The sequence below is a fragment of the Ambystoma mexicanum genome, chromosome 10 (assembly GCF_040938575.1).
Source record: "Ambystoma mexicanum isolate Mex_15411 chromosome 10, UKY_AmexF1_1, whole genome shotgun sequence".
Lineage (NCBI taxonomy): Eukaryota > Metazoa > Chordata > Amphibia > Caudata > Ambystomatidae > Ambystoma > Ambystoma mexicanum.
In genome coordinates this window covers 104,572,737-104,595,101 of record NC_090932.1, presented here as the reverse complement: position 1 = coordinate 104,595,101, position 22,365 = coordinate 104,572,737, and the positions used below count along the sequence as shown (strand labels likewise).

Below are 22,365 nucleotides of genomic sequence, written 5' to 3'. Positions count from 1 at the left end.
CTGCTATGTGGAAGTCGACGCACACCGTCACGAGATTCTACTGCGTCAACAAGGATTCCAGGGATGAGTCCAGAGTTGGCCAGGCAGTGCTGCGCAACATGTTCGCTTACAGGTGAGTCTAGTGAGTTTTTTTTTATTGATATATTTTATTTCTATCGCGCTCGTACACAAGTGTTTCAGAGCGCGACAAGGCAAGGGAGGGGAACAGGGGAAGAACAAAACAGCAATCTTACTACGCCCAGTGACATTGAGAACGCGCAAGTGCATTGGAGAGGAGGAGGAGGAGGGGAAAGTGCATGGAAGGAGGGAGAAGTGGAAAGTGCGAAGCAGAGGAGAAACAGATAAATAACAATAAATAAATAATAAAGGCAACAAACAGTGGTAATGCAGCCAGCAATTTGCAAGTGCTAGGTTTAAGGCAGCAGACAGGGTAGGTCTGATAATTGCAGGAAGAAAAAGGGAGGGGCTGCATGGGTACAGGTACAGACCCCAGTGCAAGGGGTGGCCCGGAGGCAGTGCGGGAGGGTGGCAGGGTGAGCAGGTACCTGGGCCCGAAGGACAGAGGGTGGCCAGGTGCACAGTGCCAAGAGAACAGATCAGCAGGGGAGAGGGGGAGCGAAGGTGGAAGACAAGAGGAAGGTCTTGAGGTGCTTCCGGAACCGGAGATGGTTCTCCAAGTTTGATTGTCAGGGAGGCTGTTCCAGAGGGAGGCCCCAGCCGAAGACTGAGATCTACCCCCAGCTCGTTTCTTTGAAAAACGACTGACCCTGAGGGAGTTGGAGGTAGAGGAGCGAAGAGGTCGAGAGGGGAGGTATTTGCGGAGGGATAGCTGAAGGTGTTTTGGATACAGGCCCCAGAAAGCCTTGTGGACAATGCAGAGGGTTTTGAATTTAATCCTTGCATCCACTGGGAGCCAGTGGAGAGATTTCAGAGCTGGAGAGATACAATCCCAGGGCTTGAGGCCAAGGACAAGTCTTGCAGTCCTGTTCTGAATTAGTTGCAGAGGGCGGAGAGTAGAGGCAGGTAGATTTAGAAAGAGGCTGTTACAATAGTCCAAGCTAGAGAGAACCAGAGCTTGGGATACCATGAGCTTCTGGGGGAAGGAGAGGAAAGGCAGAGTACCTCTGAGGAGGTGCAGTCGTAAATGTGACTTTTTAGAGACCTCAAAGATGTGGGCGGGAAGGAAAGGGTGAAGTCAGAGATGACCCCGAGGTTCTAGCCTCGCAGGTGGGGGTAGGAGGAGGGCCAAGGGAGGCCGGCCACAGAGTGAGGGGAAAGGATGGTGAAGGTGTGCCGATGAGGAGGATCTCCGTCTTGCTGGCATTCAGACAAAGATCATTGGCGGAACACCAATCGTAAGATTGCTTCTGTTGAGCCTTGCCACCTCCCGTGGTTGTGCATGTGTACTGCTGTGTATTCTTTATTCATGAGCATGTGAGTCCATGCCAGACCCCATGCTGGAGAAGGGTCAACTTTACCTATAATTGTTGTTCTCCAGCATGGGTCTGGCATGGATTCACATGCGAACCCTCCCTCCTACCCCTCTCCGGCTCTTCTCTTGGTCTTACTGGCAATTTACATGCTACCAAATCTGAATATGGCTGCCTGGGGAGGGTCTTAGGTAGAGGGCAGTCATTGTCTGGGGGCAGGATGACCCAGAGCTTGGTGATTGGTTTATAGGATAAAGACAGTTCAGAAATGCACTGTTTTTTCTTTTACTGAGGATTCCCAGCCCGACTGGAAATATTCATGAGCATGTGAATCCATGCCGGACCCATGCTGGAGAACAAGGTAAGTAACTTGTTCCTCATCCAAAAATGTAAGCTGTTGTGTGGAAGAATTTATGGTAGTCTATTTCTTCTCCAGGCATACTGTAGACACTAAACTGTCTAATAAGCTACATCGTCATTTGACATCTGACATAACGCCAGTATTACAGTGAAGATCACGCAGAGGTCAGTCTGGTTGCATAATGAATCCATGAATTTTAAGTAGAGTTGGAGAATCCTGATAAAGCGGTCTGTGCTGAGGCCCCAACTCCAGATCCCTTTGACATGGTGGCCATTTGCCGGAAAAGTGGTTTTCTGCTTCTCACCTGGTGTTGCCTTGCAACTTGAAATTTCACAATATGGCCTCCCAAAGGTGGGGGGTTCTTCTCCTCACTGATTCACCAGGGGTTGAAGGCCAAATGCAGTTTTTGATGCTTTCCAGTGGCATTTCCCTCTGGATATCCATTAAATGAGATGGGGGCTTCAACTAACGTGTTTTATGAGCACTTGTTTTATTAACCCTTCAATATTGGTTCGTCCAAATGATTTGGTTTTTGTAACTGGGCCCTAGACACACTGGAGCAAACCAGTTACTGGGCATAGTGACAGCTGTAATTTGGTAGTATGTTATACCCTCCATAGACTAATCAGGTCTCCAAATAAAGGTGTATTTGAGAGAGGATGAAGGTTCAAAGCCAGTGGGCACATGAAGACCGAGGTGGTAGTAGAGCACCTTTTTGTATAGGGCATTTTTTTTAAATTATGCGTTATCCTATTCTGCAGCCAGGGACCTACATTCTCAGGGTGTCAGCGGAAAATTTGTTTGCGTTTTTTATTGGACTAGTAGATCATTACAATAGCTTTCTTGTACTTAATTTTAGTTTTGTCGTAGTTAAAATGATTTGCTATTTTATGACTTTTGTGTTGTAAAGCACAAAAAACTTAGTCTAACCTTTTTTGCCATTCTTGTCTTTGCAGAACAAAACCCAGCCACAAAGCAGAGGGGAATATAACGTTTACAGCACTTTTCAGAGCCATGAACCAGAATTTGATTATTTGAAAAGCTTAGAAATTGAAGAAAAAATCAACAAAATTAGGTGGTTACCCCAGAAGAATGCTGCTCAGTTTTTGTTGTCTACAAACGGTAAGGGTTTTTGTGTTGAAGGTGGTGCAGTGGGTGGAAAATATTTTCTGGTCTGTCAAAGTTGCTTTTAAATCGTCCAGTTTTTCACATACATCCCCTTTTGCTGAACAGAAATGAAGCTAGTCACTGCCCGTACCAGTGTATGCGAGGCCTGACCGACTTCACTATTTCTAGGTTTTGCAAAAGCATGGTGTAACACCTTCCTACATCTGGTATAACTTTTCGGACTGCCCCTTCATATAGTGCAGCCAAATGGGAGAGCGAGCAACCATGGTACCAAGGTCTTAGAGCTGAGAATTTACTAGAAGCCTGCATCTGTGTTCAGGTAGAATGTATATCATAAATGAAAGTGCCTCCGCCCCCCATTTACAAGGCTTCTGCGGCCTCAAATGCATACATCTAGAATCAATGCACCCAATCTGACCCAGTTATGACTCTCATGAAAACCCTTCTTCTTTCCTTACATAATTGTAACGTTTTATTAAATTAAAAAATGGCACTGGATGCCAGAAAAGTCATTATAAATTTAACAGTAGTGCTCCCAATTATGTATTCGCCTACATTCTCACTGCCAGCATGGCTATGTAGTCTAGACACAGAAATAAAAGGACAATTTTTGGACATTGTTAAGGGCAAGTTTTGATAGCACAGCCCCATTTCACCTTTTGGGGAAACCGATAAATAACAAATGCTTAAAAGGTACTTTCTTGATAAAGTGAAATGGCACCTTAAAACGGCAAGCAGTGTTATTCTGCTGTTCTTAATCCTACGTCCCATTCCCTAATCCTCCATACTGTATGGGCGACCCTCACTAGAGACGGAACCTTTTTCAAGAGAAAAATCATCTTCCCCTTCAAATTTTGATGCGCGCGGGGGTGAGGAACTGGAAGCATGTGCTCCCCTGACTCCGCCGACCAGCGCCACTCCTCAGTCCTCTTTTCCGCATCAACCAGAAAGGACTGCTTTCACCAGCGCTCCTGGGTTAGGCCTCATCCTTGTAATTCCACGCACTCTTCCACGGAGAAGTATTCTTTTCTTTTTCTTCTCCAATATTAGGTACTTCTCTGTCCTTTGGCGCAACACTGCTTCAGCAGGTATTCAGCCTGTGAGGGTCCCTGCCTCCCGTGCCTTGGCCCAGACCATGGCTGGGACGGCTTTACCGCTTGCGATGCCCTGACTCCGCGCGTGCTCAAGAATGGATTAGCCAGGTGGCGGGGAGCTCTTTGGAAGATCGCCTCCTTCGGACCTCAAAGCATTCGTGAAGCAGAAGACCAGGCCCAAGGTAGGTGCTCTGTTCTCCTCCGCACCCCGCAAAGGTGACTCCTTCCCAAGGAAGCACCCAAGCAGGAGGGACAGCTCTGGTCCAAGCCCAGCCAGAACACAGAGGCTGTCCAGCTTCCGGCCATTAGGCTGAGGGGTCGCAAGATCCTACCGGTGCTACCGCTGAGGGGCCGCAAGGCTCTATTAACGAGTCCTAAACTGAGGGCTAGGCCCCAACACCAGACTCATGTCTGAGGGGGCGCCTGTACGCAGCACTACCGGCACCACAGCCGAGGGCACTCCGCCTCCCAGGCCTCTACCTGAGGCGCAGGGAAGACCACAGCCACCACCGCTCAGCATACTGGTGGAAATGGGTCCCAGCTCAGCAAGTTCCATGATGCAGGCATGTGGCACAGAGCAAAACAAAATGGCCGCTGGGCCAGACAAAATGGTGGCTCACCCAACGCCTTTTCCCTTCGGCGACCAGGTAGGGGAACGAGTTCCAGGTGGGATTGGTCAACCCCTGTCACTGGTTACACATCTTATCCATCCACTTCACAGGGCAGATACACTCTGCCCTACGCGGCGAGATGGGGCACGCCCAGGACACGGCATCCTCCGGGCCCGACTCGTATGCCTCTACCATCAAGCACCCCTCTGGCCGGTGAAGACAGGTTCTTCGATAAATTCCTCGGACTCATGAGATCGCCATAGATGGGTACCATCCTCAGGGATGTGATCAGGGAAATACTCCCTCCTGTAAGAAAAAGATCTCACAGACAGCTAAATCTTTATCATCACGAACTCTGCACCGAAGTCCTACAGGCAAATGCACCAGCACTCGGACAGGGGTCGGTCCTTCGGAGGCTTCCAGGAGAGACGGTCCAGACAACTGGACAGATCTGCTAGCCAGCACAGGCACAAACAGCACAAGGCGGCTACCAAGGTTTTTTCCAGTCCCCCTTCTCAGCCCCAGCCTCGGAGGGGAAGGTGTGATGAGCACATCTGGATCCACGAGTCTCCGGTGGGGGCAGCCTTGCCCTTCACATACACCGCTGCTGGACAAAGTTCATGGATTCTTGGATCCTCTCGATGGTATATACAAGCTTCTGGCTCCCCATTCCTCCTCCTCCTACTTGCTCGCCTCCGCTCCCGCAGATTGCTACAGCACTTCTGTTGGCGGAAATCTTATTGCTTGTAGCAAGCCAGGCAGTGGAGGAAGTTCCAGCCTCGCAGCGGGGCATGGGCTTCTATTCAAGATTTTTCACCATGCACAAAAAGAACCAGGCTGGCCTGAGTTGTTAGACCTTTCCACCTTGAACCTTTCCCTCCCCTCCAAAAGTTCAAAATTGTTAACCCAGCCTTCATAGCTGAGACATTGTGTGTGGGAGTCTGGATGTGCTCCCCGGATCTGAAAGATGCCTACCTGCACATCCCAATCTGGGAACCCCATCGGTCCTTCCTGATGTTCAGGATCATGCGTTTTCACGGTCAATACATGGTTCTACCCTTTGTACTCAATTTTGCCCCCAGGGTCTTTTCAAGGCTAATGAACGCAGTGGCAGCTCTACTTTGGGCACATGGCCATCACATTTATCCATATCTAGATGACTGGCTAGTCAGGGCTAGATCTCCAGAGGCGGTCCAGCATACAGCCTCTGCCCTCATGGATTCACTTACTCCTACATCCCGTCCCTTTTCCTCCATACTGCATGGGCATCCCTCGCTAGGGACGGGAGACGAAACCTTTTTCAACAGAAAAATTCTAATTCCTCTTTAAATTTAGCGGTGTGGGGGCGCAGCCCTGGGAGCATGCGCTCCCTTGACCCCGCCCCCGGTTGCCACACCCCAGTCCTCTTTTCTGCATCGACTGGAACAGACTGCTTTATCCAGTGCTCCTGGGTTTGGCTTCGGCCATGTAATTCCACGCGCTCTTCCCCGGATCCTGTCTTTTGTCTTTGGTCTTAATCATGTACTCTGTCCTCCCCAGCGCATGTCAACTTCGTGCTTCAGCAGGTGTCCAGCCTGCGAGGGGATCTTCCCTACGTTCGACCCCCACGCTCTTTGCTTCTGCTGCCTTGGCCCCGAACACGGATGGGAAGCTTGTACTGTGTAACGTGCTTGCACTGCACACTCTGTAGAACAGGTTAGCTCGGTGGAGGGAGCTCTTCGAGATGTCACCTCCAGAGGACTTTAAGAACTTCGTCAGACACAAGTCGAGGCCCAAGATAGGGCCACTTTTTTCTCTCATCCCGCAATGGTGACTCCTTTCCCAGGAAACATCCAAGCGGGAGGGACCATTCAGGTTCTCACACCAGCACAGGTACCGAAGCTGATTCAGCTATTGGCCGCCAGGTCGAGGGGTCCCTACATCCTCCTGGACAGTGCTGAGGGACCGCCCTACTACTGGACAAATGTCTGAGGGGGGCACCTGTACGCAGAACTACCGGTGACGGCTGAGGACACAAAGCCTACCAGGCCTCGTCCTGAGGTGCAGGGTAAGCCTCAAGCTACACCGCCAAGAGTTCAGGAGGATGCCCGGCGCAACAAGCACCACGACGCAGGCATGTGGCATGCAGCCAGACAAAATGCCACTGGCCCGAGACCACCCCTGTTCTCGGGGCACAGGTATGAGAACCAATGTCCAGGTGGGACTGGTCTTAGTCAGGTACGTGGCCTACAGCTTTATCCTTCAGTGTTTCAGGGCAGATGCACCCTGCAACCGGCAAGACAGAGTATGCACAGGCCCCAGCAGTCTCCCGCCAGTACATTTGTGCCATCTACCACCCCACCAGCCTGCGAGGACAGGTTTTTTGAGAAGTTCCTCACACTTATGAGGTCCCCTCAGATGGGCGCCTCAAGCCCCTCAGGCCCCCGCACTGCTCCAGCTGCCCACACCGGGTCTTTCGATTCCGGCTTCTATTGTGCGAACGAGCAGACTTCGTTCGCACAATAGAAGTGAGAAGAGTCGGTACTGAGAAGAATTGATAATCTGGACAGTGATGCTATAGGGAAAAGGGATTGGAGTCACGTCTGGTAATACACTTTTACAGTGCCTAAAAGCCCTGAAGATGTATTTATGTCTGAAATGCATTGGCTAAACTAAATTGGGCACTGATGAGTCAGCACACAGCAATAAAGGAATAATTAGAACTACTAAATCTTATATGGATTAACCACAACTCAAGAAGAGTAACTTTATTTAATTATTGGTACAAAAAAAATCAAGATTCATAAACCACTCTGGGGGGAGAGTGAGCACACTCAGGAACAGGTTGTGATCTGTTTCTTCTCTTTTGACATATATGCAATAACCTTGTGCCAAGGCTACAGGATGTGCTCCCATCAGACTATTTTGATTTTTTTGAATTTGTGAATTACTTATTGTAAGTTTCAGTGGTGCCCACCCTACCTCTTTTTGCTTTGACTTTTTTCATTAAGAACAGTTCCCAGACTGCAAAATCCTTATCCTCACGCAGTCCACGCCCAAGACGTACAGTCTGACGCATCAGTGTTCCGACAAGGGGCTGAGTTTTGGGGCTACCAGTAATGGAGGTTGGGACAGTTAGACCGATCTCCTAGCCAGCACCGTCGTAAACCGCGCAAGGCGGTGAACAAGGGCTTCTTTCAGTATCTCCCCAGGGGTGGGGGGCGCGCGCTGTGCGCGCGTCAAGCTAGCCCTTCATGCACAGTTTTGGTGCGCGAGACCCCCTCGATAAGATCAGTGGTGGCATTGGGCTACCGACTCCTCCCCTCCCGGAGATTGGGACAACTCTGCTGGTGGAAACTTGCGTCACTTGTAGAGAGCCAGGCAGGGGAAGAAGTCCCAGCCTCACAGCGGGGTATGGGCTTCTACTCCAGGATTTCTGCCATACACAAGAAGAGCCTGAGTTGTCGGACCTTCCACCTTGAACCTTTCCCTCCCTCTTCAAAAGGTTACCCCAGCGCTTATTGCGGAGACACTGTGCGGGGATGACTGGATGTGTTCCCTGGATCTGAAGGACGCAAACCTACATGTCATGATTTGGCAGCCTCATCAGTCCTTTCTGAGGTTCAGGATCATGGGCTTTCATTTGCAATAAAAGGTTCTACCCTTTGGCCTCAATTCAGCCCCCATGGTCTTTACCATTCTGATGAATGTGGTGGCAGCCCTACTCAGGGCCCAGGGTCAACATGTCTATCCATACCTAGACAACTGGCTCGTCAGGGCGAGTTCCCCATAGGTCATTCACACCTCCTCATGAATTTCTGTCCGTCTCAGGATACCAGCTCTGAGGGAGTATTTCCCTCGGAGGACAAGATCACAGCCATCAAGGGGGCCACAGGTAATTTTCTCAGCAGAGCAGTGACCTCAGCATGGTGGTACCAACACCTCTTGAGTATCATGAGTATCATGGCAACATGTCTACTGGCAGTGCCTTACAAAAGGCTCAAAATGTGACGAGTGCAGCTGCACTTCGCAGCCTCATGGGGTCAGATACGAGGTTCACAAGCGGAACCCGTGAGCATTTCTTAATTTCTCCACCAGGACCTTATCTGGTGGAAAATGGATGGCAACCTCAGGATAGAGAGGCCTTTCAGGCATCTGGCCTCGAAGGTTGCGATCACCACAGGCTCTTCCTTGGAAGGTTGGGGAGCCACACTGGACAGTCGGTGTCCAGTTTGGTCTCTCCAGGAACAGGAGGCCCATATCAATTGGCTAGAGCTGAAGGCTGTCTAGCTTGCTCTCAAAGCCTTGCTTCCCATGATCAGTGGCAAGATGATCTTCATCCAGACGGACAATTCCACCAGCATGTACTACATGAACAAACAGGGTGGCACCAGGTCTCTGCCCCTATGCACCTTGGCAGTCAACATCTGGGAATGAGTTCTGGAGAACATGCACTTGAGGTTAATCTACATCCTGGGGGAGTCCAACCTGGAGGCTGACTCAGCAGACTGGGTGCGGACAACTACAAGTGGCAGTTGAACAAGCAAGTCCTTCAGGGGGGATCTTCAGCAGATGTGGTCATCCCCGGGTGGATCTCTTTGCCCCCCACCCCCCACACTCTCCTGGTTCACAGGGTAATCTGCAAGATCAGGGAGGCCCAACATCTCCGGGCCTGCGAGGCTATGGTTCTCGTAATTTCTCGGCCTGTCGGATCAGGCCCCGGAGCATCTTCTGCTGGGTCCAGCCCCCCTACATTCACAGTAGGGGAGCACAGTCATTCATAGTACGGCTCCCCCCACTCCCCTCCCAGAAACTAGTCCTTGCAGCATGGTTCCTGAACAGGTCACACTAAGACATCTACATCTGTCTCAGGCCAACCTAGACATCATACAGGGCACCAGGAGTGAGCCTTCCAGGAGCCAGTACAAAAGCAAGTGGACTAGGTTCTGCCACTGTGCTTTGTCCCAGGAGGTGGATACGTTGACCTGCACTCTGGACGACGTCTGATCCTTCTCTGCACACCTTGCACACTCGGCAGTGCAGGTGGACAAATGTTGCAGCTACTTGGCTTGCAATCCGAGCCTACCGGAATTTGGCGGAGGGGATATTTTCCTCCTCTAATCCGGTGGTTAAAAGACATCTGTCCGGCCTCGCCAGGCTCTACCTGCCCATTAAAAGGCCCCACCCGTTGTGGGACCTTAACTTTGTCTTAGGCGCCCGGGCTCGTAAACCTTTCGGGCCCATGGCGTCCGCGGACATCAATCGAGTCACTTTTTAAGACGCCCTACTGGTGGGCCTACTGGTAGGCCTTGCATCTCCACGCAGGGTCAATGACATTCAGGCAGCGGTGGCCTCAGAGCCGTACACTACTATTCATAAGGAGAAGGTGGTGCTCGGAGTGCACCCTGCAATCTTACCAAAGGTAGTCTCCTCCTTCCACCTGAATGAGGAGATAGTGTTACCAACTTTCTTCGCGGACCCTAAGAACGATGCTCAGGGTGTTCTGCACTGTCTAGATGTCAGGCGCGCTCTAAAATTCTACCTGGACAGGACTAAAAGCTTTCACAAGTCAGAGGCTCTTTTTTTTGGTCACCTTCGTTGGGTCAAGGCCAGGCTATCGGGCCTCAAAAGCATTCATAGCAAGATGGGTGGGGGCGGCCTTCAAGGAGATGTATGAGGCACAGCATAAACCTCTTCTGGCAAATATGCATGCCCACGCTTTCAGAGCCAAACCTACAGCTGTGGCTTTTCAAAGACACGTTCTGTGGCAGGTCATCAACAGGACAGCTACCTGGGCTACGCCTTCGGCTTTTTGCAAACACTGTTTGGATGCCAGCTCGAGGTCTGACGCGGCATTTGGGCAGGCAGTGCTAAGGAACTTGTTCGCTTAGGCGGATCATCTCTCCACCCTGGGGCTACATTCATTTTTAATCGCCCATGCAGTATGGATGAAAGGGAAACGAGACGTATGAGTAATTATAGGTAACTCACCATAGTGACTAACTTACTCCTAGTCCATAGTACCCTTTTCTCCATAGGTCCTACCGTCCTCACCCCTAATAAAACTGGTGTCATTAGGAAATCTTATCAACGGGTCAAAGGGGACTAAGGGATGGCGGATTAAGGGGAGCCCCAGCGTGCCTCTAAATTTAAAGGGGAAGATGTGTTTTTTTTTTTTGGGTGAAAAAGTATCAGTCTCCCGTCCCTAGCGAGGGATGCCCATGCAGTATGGAGGAAAGGGAACTATGGACTAGGAGGAGTAAGTTAGTAACTATGGTGAGTAACTTGTAATTTACGACCTGGGATTGTCGATCAATCTCAAAGGCAGTTAACCACGCAGTGTCTGACCTTCCTGGACCTTATCTGGGACACAAGCTCTGAGAGGATCTTCTCAGTGGACAAGATCGCAGCTATCAAGAGGGCCGCTGGACATTTTCTCAGCAGGGCAGTGGCCTTGGCGTGGTGGTACCAACATCTGCTGGGAGTCATGGCCACATGTCTCCTTGCAGTGCACATACAAGGCTCAAAATTAAGCTGTAGCTACACTTTTCAGCCTCCTGGAACCAGGAGAAGGGATCTCAGGCGGTGCACGTCCGCACCCACAGCATTTCCACCAGGATCTAGTTTGGTGTGGTACAGACAACCTGCAGATTGGCAGGCCTTTCTGGCAACCAACACCTTAGGTCACCGTTACCACAGACTCGTCCCTTGAGGGATGGGGGCTACCCTGGACAGCCACAGTGTCCATGGAGTATGGTCCCGTCAGGTCAGCAGGCGGAAATCAACTGGCTCGAGATGATGGCTATCTGGCTTGCTCTAAAAACCTTCCGACCCATGATCACCTGCAAGGCGCTTCTCATTCAAACGGACAGCTCCACCTGCTTGCATTAAATCAACAAGCAGGGTGGCACCCGGTCCCCTCCCCTCTGCAGAGATTGACATTTGGGAGTGGGCTCTGGTGAACATGCACCTGTCGGCAGTCCACCTCCCAGGGAGTCAAACCTAGAGGCGAACAGGCTCAGCAGGCTTGGCGCTGACGGCTACGAATGGCAGTTGAACGAGGAGGTACTTCAGAAGATCTTCACCAGGTGTGGTCATCCGCAGGTGGACCTCTTTGCCACCAGTAACAGGAGGTGCCCCTAGGTCGTCTACTGGCTGGGGCAAGGCAGGGGTTCACTAGGCGACGCAATGCAGATCCAGTGGAACATGAACACACGTTTTTCACATCACTCCCCTGGTACACAGGGTCCTCTGCAGGATCAGGGAGCCACAGGACCTTTGGATCATCCTGATAGCTCCATGGTGGCAAGCAATACCTTGGTTCACTGAACTTCTCGGCCTGTCTGACAAGGCCCTGGTACACCACCTGGTGGGGGGGTGGGGGGGAAGGCACAGTGATCCACCCCTCCCTGCAGAAGTTAGCCCTTGCAGCTTGGTTCTTGAGCCGGTCACCCTGAAGCCTCTGTACCTGTCACAGGCTAACCTGACCATTATACAGGGGGCTAGGAGCGACACTACCAGGAGCGAGTATAAAAGCAAGTGGACCAGGTTCTGTCACTGGGAAGAATCCAAAAGAAATTGATCCATTGACTTGCACGTTGGACGACGTTCTATTCTTCTCTGAACACCTCGCACACTGAGGGGTGCAGGTAGACACATGCGGCACATATCTTGCGGCCATAGGAGCCTACAAGAACTCGGAAGAAGAGGGATTTTCATCCTCTAATCCAGTGGTTAAGAGCCACTTGGTGGGCCTCACTAGACTGTATTCACCTATCAAGAAACCACACCCAGTGTGGGACCTCAATGTGGTCCTGGGCGCCATGGCGCATAAGCTATTTGAGCCTTTGGTGTCCGTGGACAATCAGGCTAGTTAGCATGAAGACGACCCTGCTAGTCGGCCTGCCGAATCAGTGAAATTAAGCCGCTGGTGGCTGCAGAGCCATATACTACATTTGACAAGGACAAGGTGGTGCTCGGAACACGCAACACATTTTTACCTATGGTCATCTCCTCTTTTCACCTAAATTGGGAGATAATGTCAGTGACATTACCTTTGCGGACCCTAAGGATGAACCTCAGAGGGTATTGCACTGTCTGGATGTCAGACGAGCTCAAAGATTCTACCTGGATAGAATCGAGAGCTTCTGCAAATCAGATGCCCTCTTCACCTTTGGGGGGGGGGGGGGTCAAAACCAGGCTGTCAGGCCTCCAAGGCTTCCATAGCATGGTGGATGGTTATGGCCCTCAAGGAGGCGTTTGAGGGTCAGCACAAACCATTGCCAGCAAATATGCATGCCCATGCCATCAGAGCAAAGACCACGACTTTAGCTTTCCAGAGGCATGTTCCGTGGCAGGTTATCAGCAAAGCAGCTACGTGAGTTACTCCCTCGGCCTTCTGCAAGCACTACTGCTTGGATGGCAGGTTGGACGCAGTTCTGGGTCAGGCAGTTTGTTTTTATTATTTGTAATGGGCACATAACCCAGGGGTAACCAGGCGCTGGAGTAGCAAGAGGATTGTATAGCTTGGTTACACAGAGTATATTGGATAGCGTCCCATATGGTTAAAATGGAGGACGGGTTATCCAGGACAGTTTACATATAGTCATTGCAGTGGTTCACTATACATATGATGACATACAAAATTGAGTTACAATTTACAAGTATAACATTATGTCAGATTAGCAAGGCAAGAGGGATGCCAGTGTATTAGTTATCATGATCCTTAATCCATTGGATGAGTTTCGTCCTGAATTGTGGATAAGGGAGGTTTTCTCTTAGGGGTGGTGGTAGTGAGTTCCAATGTAATGCTGCCCGGGAAGCTGCTCCCTCCAGTCAGAGTACGTTTGAATCTTGGTACTAATAGTAGGTTGGCATTGTTCTTTCTAGAAGGGCGGTAGGATGACTGTCTGGTGAATCTCGATATAGGGTATTTAGGGGCCAGGTCGTGAAGGCATTTGGGAATCCGACAGATTTAAGGAATATCTTATCTTTCGTGGAGAGCCAGTTGACAGATCTTGTGGTGTCTGAAATGTGGGCTTTCTTTGGGAGACTTAGGGTTGCTCTTAGAGCATTATTTTGCAGGATTTGAATCTTGTTTATGATGTATTTATTGCTACCTGCATAGAGGGCGTTGCAATAACCCAACTTAGATAGGATCAGAGCTCTGGCCAAGGTAATGCAATTGTTAGAGGATAGGAATGGTTTGGCTGCTCTGATAAGTTTACAGGTATAGGCAGTGGCGGAGGCCATTGCTTTACCTGTTTTTTGAAAGATAGTGTGGAGTCGAAGTAAAATCCAAGTGTTTTTACCTCCTTGGCCACAAAAATAGTATTGTCGATTACAAATGATGAGTAGTTTTGGCCAAGTTTGTTAGCTGTAGTACCAAGAATGAGGAGTTCTGTTTTGTCATCATTCAGGCTTAGTCCATGTGAGGCCATCCATGCCTGGATGATGAGGTACACTCTGTTTACAAAGGCCAAATCCTTGTCATAATCCCCCGTCAACGGGATGCGGATCGTGCTATCATCAGCGTAGTTTGTGTAGGTGATACCCAGAACATCGAGATAATCGAAAAGGGGCTTTGTAAAGATGTTGTACAAGGTGGGTGAGACGCAAGAGCCCTGAGGCACACTGCAGGTAATGGGCGTAGGGTCAGCAGCTGCCAGTGGTGAGAAGACTTGCATTGTTCTGTTATTTAGGAAGGACTGAATCCAGTCTATTGCCTCTTGGGAGAAGTGGTTGGCCGACTCAAGGTGATTGCACAGGATCTCATGGTCGACTAGGTCAGATGCTGCTGAGAGATCGAGTGTCTCTTACCCTCGTCTCTCAGCTCGTCCATTTGTGACTTCAGGTCTACCAGAGCGGTTTCAGTTCCATGTTGAGGTCTGAAACCTGATTGCCGGATTCCTAAAAGATGATTGTGTTCTAGATATTGTTGGATTTGTAAGTAGGCCATTTTGTTGAGGATTTTGAGCATGAATGGCACTGTGCTAGTAGGGTGGTAGTTTGTGGGAATGGAAGGGTCTAGGTTTTGTTTCTTGAGAAGTGGGAGGACCTAGGACTGTTCAGATTGTTAGGTATTGTGCCTGAGGTGAAAGATGCGTTTATTAATTTAGTGATAAAAGGTGACAATTCACGAGCTGCATCTTTTGCGTTGTGCTGGGCATAAGTCGCCATGGCAATTCGATGGTTTAAGAGTGAGGATAACTTTGTCAACCTCTTTAATAGAGACTGCGGAAATTGAAATGTAGGGTTGATTCCTGTAGAGGGGTCAGGATGGAATGCGTCACTGTCATATTGCTAATGCTAGGTTTGGAAGTAGTGAGAAGAGTGTTCTTTTTGTGGCTAATCTTAGTTTGCAAGGTAGTCATTTTATTAGCCAAAGCACTCTGAATGCTTGTGCACCAGTTTTTATCCTTGAGGCATGAGTCTGGAGTTTGGATAGGAGATTCTACCTCTTTCAAGATTGCAAAGAGCTCTTTAGTATTAGACTTAGCTTGTGTGATTCGGAGGTTGTATGAGGTTTGTTTGGCGGATATTATTTCTTTTTTGTAGAGGGCCGATTGCTTGTTTAGGTGGTTCTTTTTGGTCTCTGTTGGATCAAGTCTCCATATTTTCTCGCAGCAACGTTTCTCAAGTGTAATTGCTTTTAGTTGTGAAGAGAACCAGGTATTCATTCACATGTTTGCGGGGTTTGCTCTTTCTCATTTTTAAGGGTGCTATAGCATCAAGGGCTGATAGCATCACTTTGTTGTACAAGTATACCATGGTAAATGGGTCTGTATGATCTGGGATAGAATTAAGAGTAGGTAAAATCAGGGGGATGAGGTTTTCAGGGGTTATGTTTTTTATTTCTAGTAGGAACTGCTGGAGCTACACTGTCAGTATGCAGAGGATGTGAAACCTCTGAGAACGTGATCAGATTATGGTCGGTCCACGACTGGGGCGTTATGGATAGGACCGTGATTGGGCAATTATGCTCGGCTATCCAGTCAAGGGTTCTACCCTTCGTATGGGTAGGACATGTAATCTTTTGGGCGAATCCTAGTAGTTCTAGGGAATTGGTAATTAGAATGGCATTAGAGTCTAGAGGGTCATTAAGTCCCAGGTTAAAGTCTCCTAGTACAAGTCTCTGTGAAGAGCTTTTCAGGTTGTTAGATAAGATGTTTTAGTTCTTCTTCGGAGAGTCCCAGGGGGGCTGGGGGTCGGTAAATAAGGTGGATAGTTACAGATTGTGAGTTGGTTGTAGTTAGCTTGGCTGTAAGGGCAGTGTTAAGGAACTTGTTTTCTTAGAGGGTCGACTCTCCACGCTGGGGCCACATTCAATTGTAATCGCCCATACAGTATGGAGGAAAGGGGATGGGGACGTAGGAGTAATTATAAGTTACTCACCGTAGTGACATACGTACTCCTAGTCCATAGTCCCCTTTCCTCCACACGTTCCACCAATCCCCCCTTACCCCCCAATAAAACTGGTGTCATTAGGCAATGTTTAATATTATCGATGCATCAAAGGGGACTGAGTGGCACCGGTGGGTGGATTCAGGAGAGCACATGCTCCCAGGGTCTCGCCCCCGCGTGCATCTAAATTTAAAGGGGGAAGGTGATTTTTCTGGTGAAGGTTGTCTCCTGTCCCTAGCGAGGGACGCCCATACAGTATTTAGGAAGGGGGACTATGGACTTAGGAGTAAGTTGGTCACTACGGTGATCAACTTAATAATTGACTGACCAGAGTCTTTATGTTGGTTCTGCGAATCAACTAACTCCTCCTAAGAAAGTTGCATATTAACCCTTTAAATGCTGAGCTATATGAAAGTCTAATAGGATGAGCATACACTTCCTTAGCACTTGCAGAGTTATTCAGTGAGACGTTCATCTTGAATGGACCTGGTGTAAAAAGTGTGCTTTAGATCCCAATGTGGCACTATCACCTTGGCTAGCTTGTTTGTGTCATGAAGCAAGCCTGTTCAGAGTCAATGCCTTTTTAAAAATGTACAATAACTGAGACAGGATCACTTGATGGACCTCCATTTTAGATGCAATACCCCACCCTCCAGCTGAAAACACATGGGGCATTCACAAGGAGCAAAAAGCAGAAACCACACAAGTCTAAATCTCACGCACTGCGCTCGTTGCTCGGTTCCATTTTTCTGCTAAAGTGCAAACTGGAGCTGATCCTTTGTGTCAGTAAGAGTGAAGTTGTGTTCTCTCTATATGCCATTTAAGGATTGGTTGCATATAGGTTCTTTGCCCACACAGATCTCTCAGCACCAGGATTTCTGATTTTGCTGCATTTATACTCGACTCATTTCTCTCAACATAAAGTTCCAGTGCTGTTAATTTACGTTGTAGACCAATTGGTGTTAGGTCTAGCAAAATTAAGTCATTCATAAAGTAGATGACTCACATGTGACACATTAACTATTGGTGAAAAAGATCCCTCGCCATTAATAGTTTGGTCAATGTCAAGAAAGGATGAAAATAATGGCTGCAAGTGGGCATTCTTGTTTCACACCACAATGCGTTGGAATTGGGACAGTTTCCCTTGTCGGTCAAGTCATATTCTGACGTTTGTTTCAGTATGCAGATCTTTTATTGCGGCGAGAAGGCTCGGAGGACATTCTTTTTTTCACGTTTCGCCCATAGCATTTCCCTGTCAATACTACTGAAGGCTTGGGAGAGGTCAATTACTGCCAGATAGATCTTAGTCCCAGTTTGTATAGCCTCCATTTTCAAAGTGTTAACAAGGAACAAATTCAGACTGCATCCAACTCCTTTTACAAAGCCACTTTGTCTTGGGTCGATGAGATGATTTTGTTGAGACCACTTTAACAATTTGTCTTTTAGCATGGTAGCATAAACCTTGCTCAAAACGTCAAGCAACGCAATCGGGTGGTAGTGTTTTGGATTTAATCTGTCGCCTTTTATAAACACTGAAACGATGATTGCGCTCTTCCATGATGTCGGTGTCGCGCATCTTGTCACGATTTTCTTGAACAAGGTGTTACAGAAATTCGCCCAAATTTGAGGATTCTTTCAGGGTAAAGTTGGTAAGACCATCAGGCCCAGGCGCACGTAAGGTGCTTAAGTTGTTGATTATTTCTAAGATGTCTTCTGGGAACACTAGATGCCAATGCTCTAATTTTGGGAGTGGTAAATCTGGAGTAAAGCCTTTTTTTATCGTACAGGTTCTTATATTGGGTTAGCCAAGCGCTCTCACTAACCATATTTGCCTGTACAGCGATTTGAGAGCCAGAAAGGATATTTATTGGACTCCGGAACTCACATGTGTTGTTGGTTCCCAGTTTTGACAGCATAACTTCAGCATCCGACTGCAGCATGATTTTCTTGTGTTGCATAAGCCAATTCTTATAGGCTTGTTTTATGTTTTTAATCTTTTTGACAATTTTGTTAGAATAAATACCACTACCAGCTTGTATGTCACTTCTCATCTTGTGTTTGCATTTGGAGATTTTTAAGTCAAAAGCGTGCAGGTTTTTCAGTCCTAGTTTTTTCCTTGTATGGTTCCAATATGTCAATGTATTCGAGTTGCACATTGTCGTCCTGGTATACAGAATTTATTCTCCTCCTCTGTTTCAGAAAGACGTAGTTTAACTCTACTTGATTCTATTACTGTCATAAGACCATTTCTCTGAAACATTCTGTGGTGAAACCGCAATAGTGATCATCACTAGGTTATGATCGCTTTCCTTCATGTGATTTACCTGTAATTTCAGCACATTAGTATGCAAGCTCTCGGAAACAAAAAAGTAATCCAGAATGGATTCTTGTTTCTCGCTTCCACGTAGCTCTTGGAGGTATATCCCCAGTAGTGTGGCCATTCAACATGTGCATATTTCTATTCTCCGTTTCTGCTGACCATAATTGAGCCACATTTTGCAAAGCCAAGGTTTTGGGTTTGTTTAGTGATGCAGTTAAACAATTTGTTTAAATCGCCATTTAGCAATATGTCTGCTGCCCCGTCTACCTCATAGATTTTATCGATAATGTTTATCTGATCAATAAAGACAGCAGGAGTGGCTTTATGTTGCCAGTATAAAGGATGTGGAGAAAATTCTTTTTCGGTTTTCCAGAGTTTGCAAACTGTAGTACTGTTGTCTGAATATAGGGAGTATAGTTGTAAGATCGAATGATCGTATAGCCTGAGCTTTTACGAACCAGTGTCAGGAGACCTGCTGTCGGCCTAACAACATTCTTTTTTTTTTTGTGGCAGGATTAAGTGATCTCAAAGCCCTCAATACTGCTACGTCCCGTCCCCTTTCCTCCATACTTGTGGGACGGGACCGGAGCACTTTGTAAAAAAGCATCCACACTTTTTAAAAAAGTGTCCCTCTTTCCTGCGCGGGGCCTGGCACGCGGCCGTAACCCCACCCACCTTGGCTCCTCCCTGCGCATCGGCCATCAGTCCTTTTCTCCGCTCGATCGGGGCCGGACGCACTTGCATCCTCGGAAGATTTTCTTCCCTTTTTTCCTCTCTGGCTCTCGCTAGCGTTCGTTTACTAGTCTGTCTTTCAAATTAGACTTTCCAGATTTGTTCATCGTGTCACTGTCACTTCGCGAGGGCTGATCCCCATCCTCTTTGTTTAGAGTGTTTGGGTCCGGAACACTGTTGGGACTCCTATTTTTCTCCAGCATGGGGTCTGGCACGGATTCACATGCTCATGAATATTCCCCGTCGTCAGGCCGGGAATCCTCGGTATAGAAAAAATCAGTATCAGTTTCGTTTCTGATCTGTCTTTCTCAGTAGTAACCAATCACTGGTATCTGGGTCAGACTGCCCCCAGCCAATGACTGACCTCTCCCTAAGCCCCGCCCCTGGCAGCCATCCTCAGATTTTTACCGCACGTTCAAGTGTTGGGAGTCCTCGTGCTTAGCTCTTGAGCTTTTGCTGCGTTTTCGCGCTTTTTTTCAGATTTTCTCATTTTTCCGGTTAAATAGAGCCTCAAGCTCCACCTGTTCTACTTCTGATCAACGGGGATCCGTTTCGGAGTTTCTACGCCCCTCAAGGGTGAAGATTTCGTCTCTTTACGCTTTTGGAGGATTCCAGAAGTTCCGAGGCCTACCCCGGACATGGCCCAGGAGAAAGGGAGCTCGACGCCCGGGAAGCTGTTCAGGACCTGCCCTGGATTCCAGCTTCAGAACGTTTTCAAGGAGAACGAGCATTCGTTATGCCTCTGTCTCCATGAGGACAAGACGCACAAGGAAAAGGACTGCGCGTTTTGTGGGAACATGTCGGAGCGGACCATGAAGGATCGCCACCTCTGTCTCGCCAACTGGCTGGAAGGTAAGAGCCCGCCAGGCGAGAAGAAGAAAAAAGTCTGAGCGGTCTTCTAAGTCCTGTGAGGGTGCTCCGGCGACGAGGGCCCAACAAAAGGCTAAGCACCGCGAGCGCCGAACGGTGGGCCTCCTTGGCTGCCAGGCAGGGCGCATCCTCCCCGGCGCCATCGACCACGAGCCAACGCTCTGGCTCGGGTAAGAGTAAGTCCGAGAACCCGGCGAAGCTTCTGGAGAGGCCCCGGTCGATCTCGAAGATTCCGGCAGAGGGGGAGCGAGGCTCGGACCCTCCCCCAAGGTGAAAGCCCCAGGCGTACAGGTGACGTTGGCCTTAATTGACCCTGCTAAGACCTCGATTGAGGATGTCGCCGCGGCTCTGGCTCAGCCTGTGGAGGCTACACCAGTGGAGGCGCCCTCAGCTACCAGTCTCCCTGCCACTGAGGAGGGAATCGTCTTTCAGGCCCACCGAGAAGACCCCCACGAAGTCCTCGTTGGAAAGGGTGGGGGAAGGGGTTGGTGGCCGTCATGGATACGGACATGACCTCTGAAGAGGAGCTCATCCAAGTCGTGGAGGAGGCCCAGCCCATCGGGAGGGATCCCGACGAGGGCGACGGTGACGCAGACGAGGCTCCTCAAGAGCCCTCGCTCCCGTCGTTTCCGGCGCCACAGGACACCTCGGCGCCCATTTTGTCAGCCATCCAGTCCTTACGCTCGGAGATAAGGACTAGGTTGCCCCTTCCCCCGACGGAGGTGCCTGGGCCAGACCCGGCGGAGGAACCGAAGCCAGGACCTTCGGAGAGCCCACCACCTAAGAGGAGGACGACTCATCCTAGGCCTCCTCTCCCGCCTCTGCGGCCTTCTCTGCCCTCCCCCCGGTCCACTACCCACGGGGATGATACAGGCATGGACACGACTACGACGGGTACGGGTGACGACGGAGGCGACGACGGGACGTGTCCCCCGTCGCCCCCTGCCCGGGCGTCCCCGCCCAACGAGATTGGATCCTTCCATACAATGATTTCCAGGGCATCCGAGCTCTTCCAGCTCTGCCCCGAGGAAAAGGAGGGGTTCCTTTACCAACGGCGCGAGGCTAAAAGGAAGACGGTCCTCGCCGTACCGCTTCTTGACATCTGGGATGAGGGGCTCGCCCTCCTCAAGAACCCTGCCACGGCTCCGGCAAAGACCTACCCCGGACTTGGTCGTTTTGGCGGCGGCCAAGAAGAAAGCGGGGGGGGGGCCCATCGGCCTCGACTTCAACCTCGCCTCCGGACGGCGAGGGTAGGAAGCTGGATGCGATGGGACGACGGGTTAGCTCATCTGCAGCGACGACCATTAAGGCAGCCAACGCCCTGGCCATCGTAGCCCGCTATGACAGGGAGTTGTGGTTCAAGATCGCCCCTCTGGTGGACTTCCTTCCGGATGCCAAAAGGGCTGAGGCCCTGCAAATCTTGCAGGAAGGTGAGATTGCCTCGGACCACGCCATTACGGTGGCTACGGACATCGCCGACACCGGTTTCCGTCAGTTGGGCAATGGCGTTTGCCTGAGACGATGATGGCTCAAGGCGACGGATTTCCGCCAGGAACGTTCAGACCAAGTTTTTGGACATGCTTTTCGATGGGAACAACCTTTTTGGCCAGGCGGTTGATGAATCCCTTCAAGTGATCAAGACGGACACGGAGACAGCCCGTGCACTGGGTGTGCTCCAACAGCGACGGCCGTCCTTTCGGAGCTCCGGAGGCAGACGGGGTGCCTCCAAGGGAGCTGGCAGCAGCTCCTCTACGTACCGTCAAGCGGCAAGGTCTTCGTCGCAGGAGGCCTACAGGGGATGCGGCAAGTTGGGTGGATACCGCTGTCGTCGCCAAGGTGGTCAAGGAGGCAAAGCGGCCTCCAAGCAAGATTGAACCGACCGTCGGGTCGGGCCCCCGCCGAAAGCACCCCGGTGGGAGGCCGGCTGACTAAGTTCATCGGCGTGTGGGAGTCCATCTCCACCGACCGTTGGGTGCTGGACGCCCTGGCCCTGGGGCACGCCCTCGAGTTCCAGAAGAGGTTCCCCCGCATTCGTCCCGTGGCCAGGAAGGAAAATCACGTCCCTCAACTGCTGTTGGATTTAAGGGCGATTCTCAGGAAAGGTGCCATCGAGCTCGTCCCGAAGAGGCTTCGGGGCTCGAGTTTACTCAAGGTACTTCCTCGTGAAGAAGACAGGAGGATGGTGTCCCATCCTGGACCTGCGACGACTAAACAAATAAATCAAGGCACAGAAGTTCCGGAAGGGTCACCCTCCAGCACGTGCTGGGACAGCTGGAGGAGGGTGATTTTCTGTCGTCGTTGGACTTGGAGGATGCTTACTTCCACATCCCTATTCTAAAGAGACACTGAAAGTTCCTCAGGTTCGTGGTCAGAGGGCGGCACCACCACTTCAAGGCCATCCCGTTCGTATTAAAATCTGTGCCCAGGGTGTTCAAGT

The 22,365-nt window shown here is 49.9% G+C and overlaps 1 protein-coding gene across 1 annotated transcript in view; it reads left to right on the top strand.

The window, feature by feature from the left end:
- The window catches only part of PPP2R2A (protein phosphatase 2 regulatory subunit Balpha), an 840,776-nt gene that overhangs the window by 391,213 nt on the left and 427,198 nt on the right, over positions 1 to 22,365 (top strand). Inside the window, exon 4 of the mRNA XM_069617587.1 lies at positions 2,748 to 2,913. Coding sequence (XP_069473688.1) covers positions 2,748 to 2,913 — 166 coding nt within the window. The remainder of the gene's footprint in view (positions 1 to 2,747; positions 2,914 to 22,365) is intronic.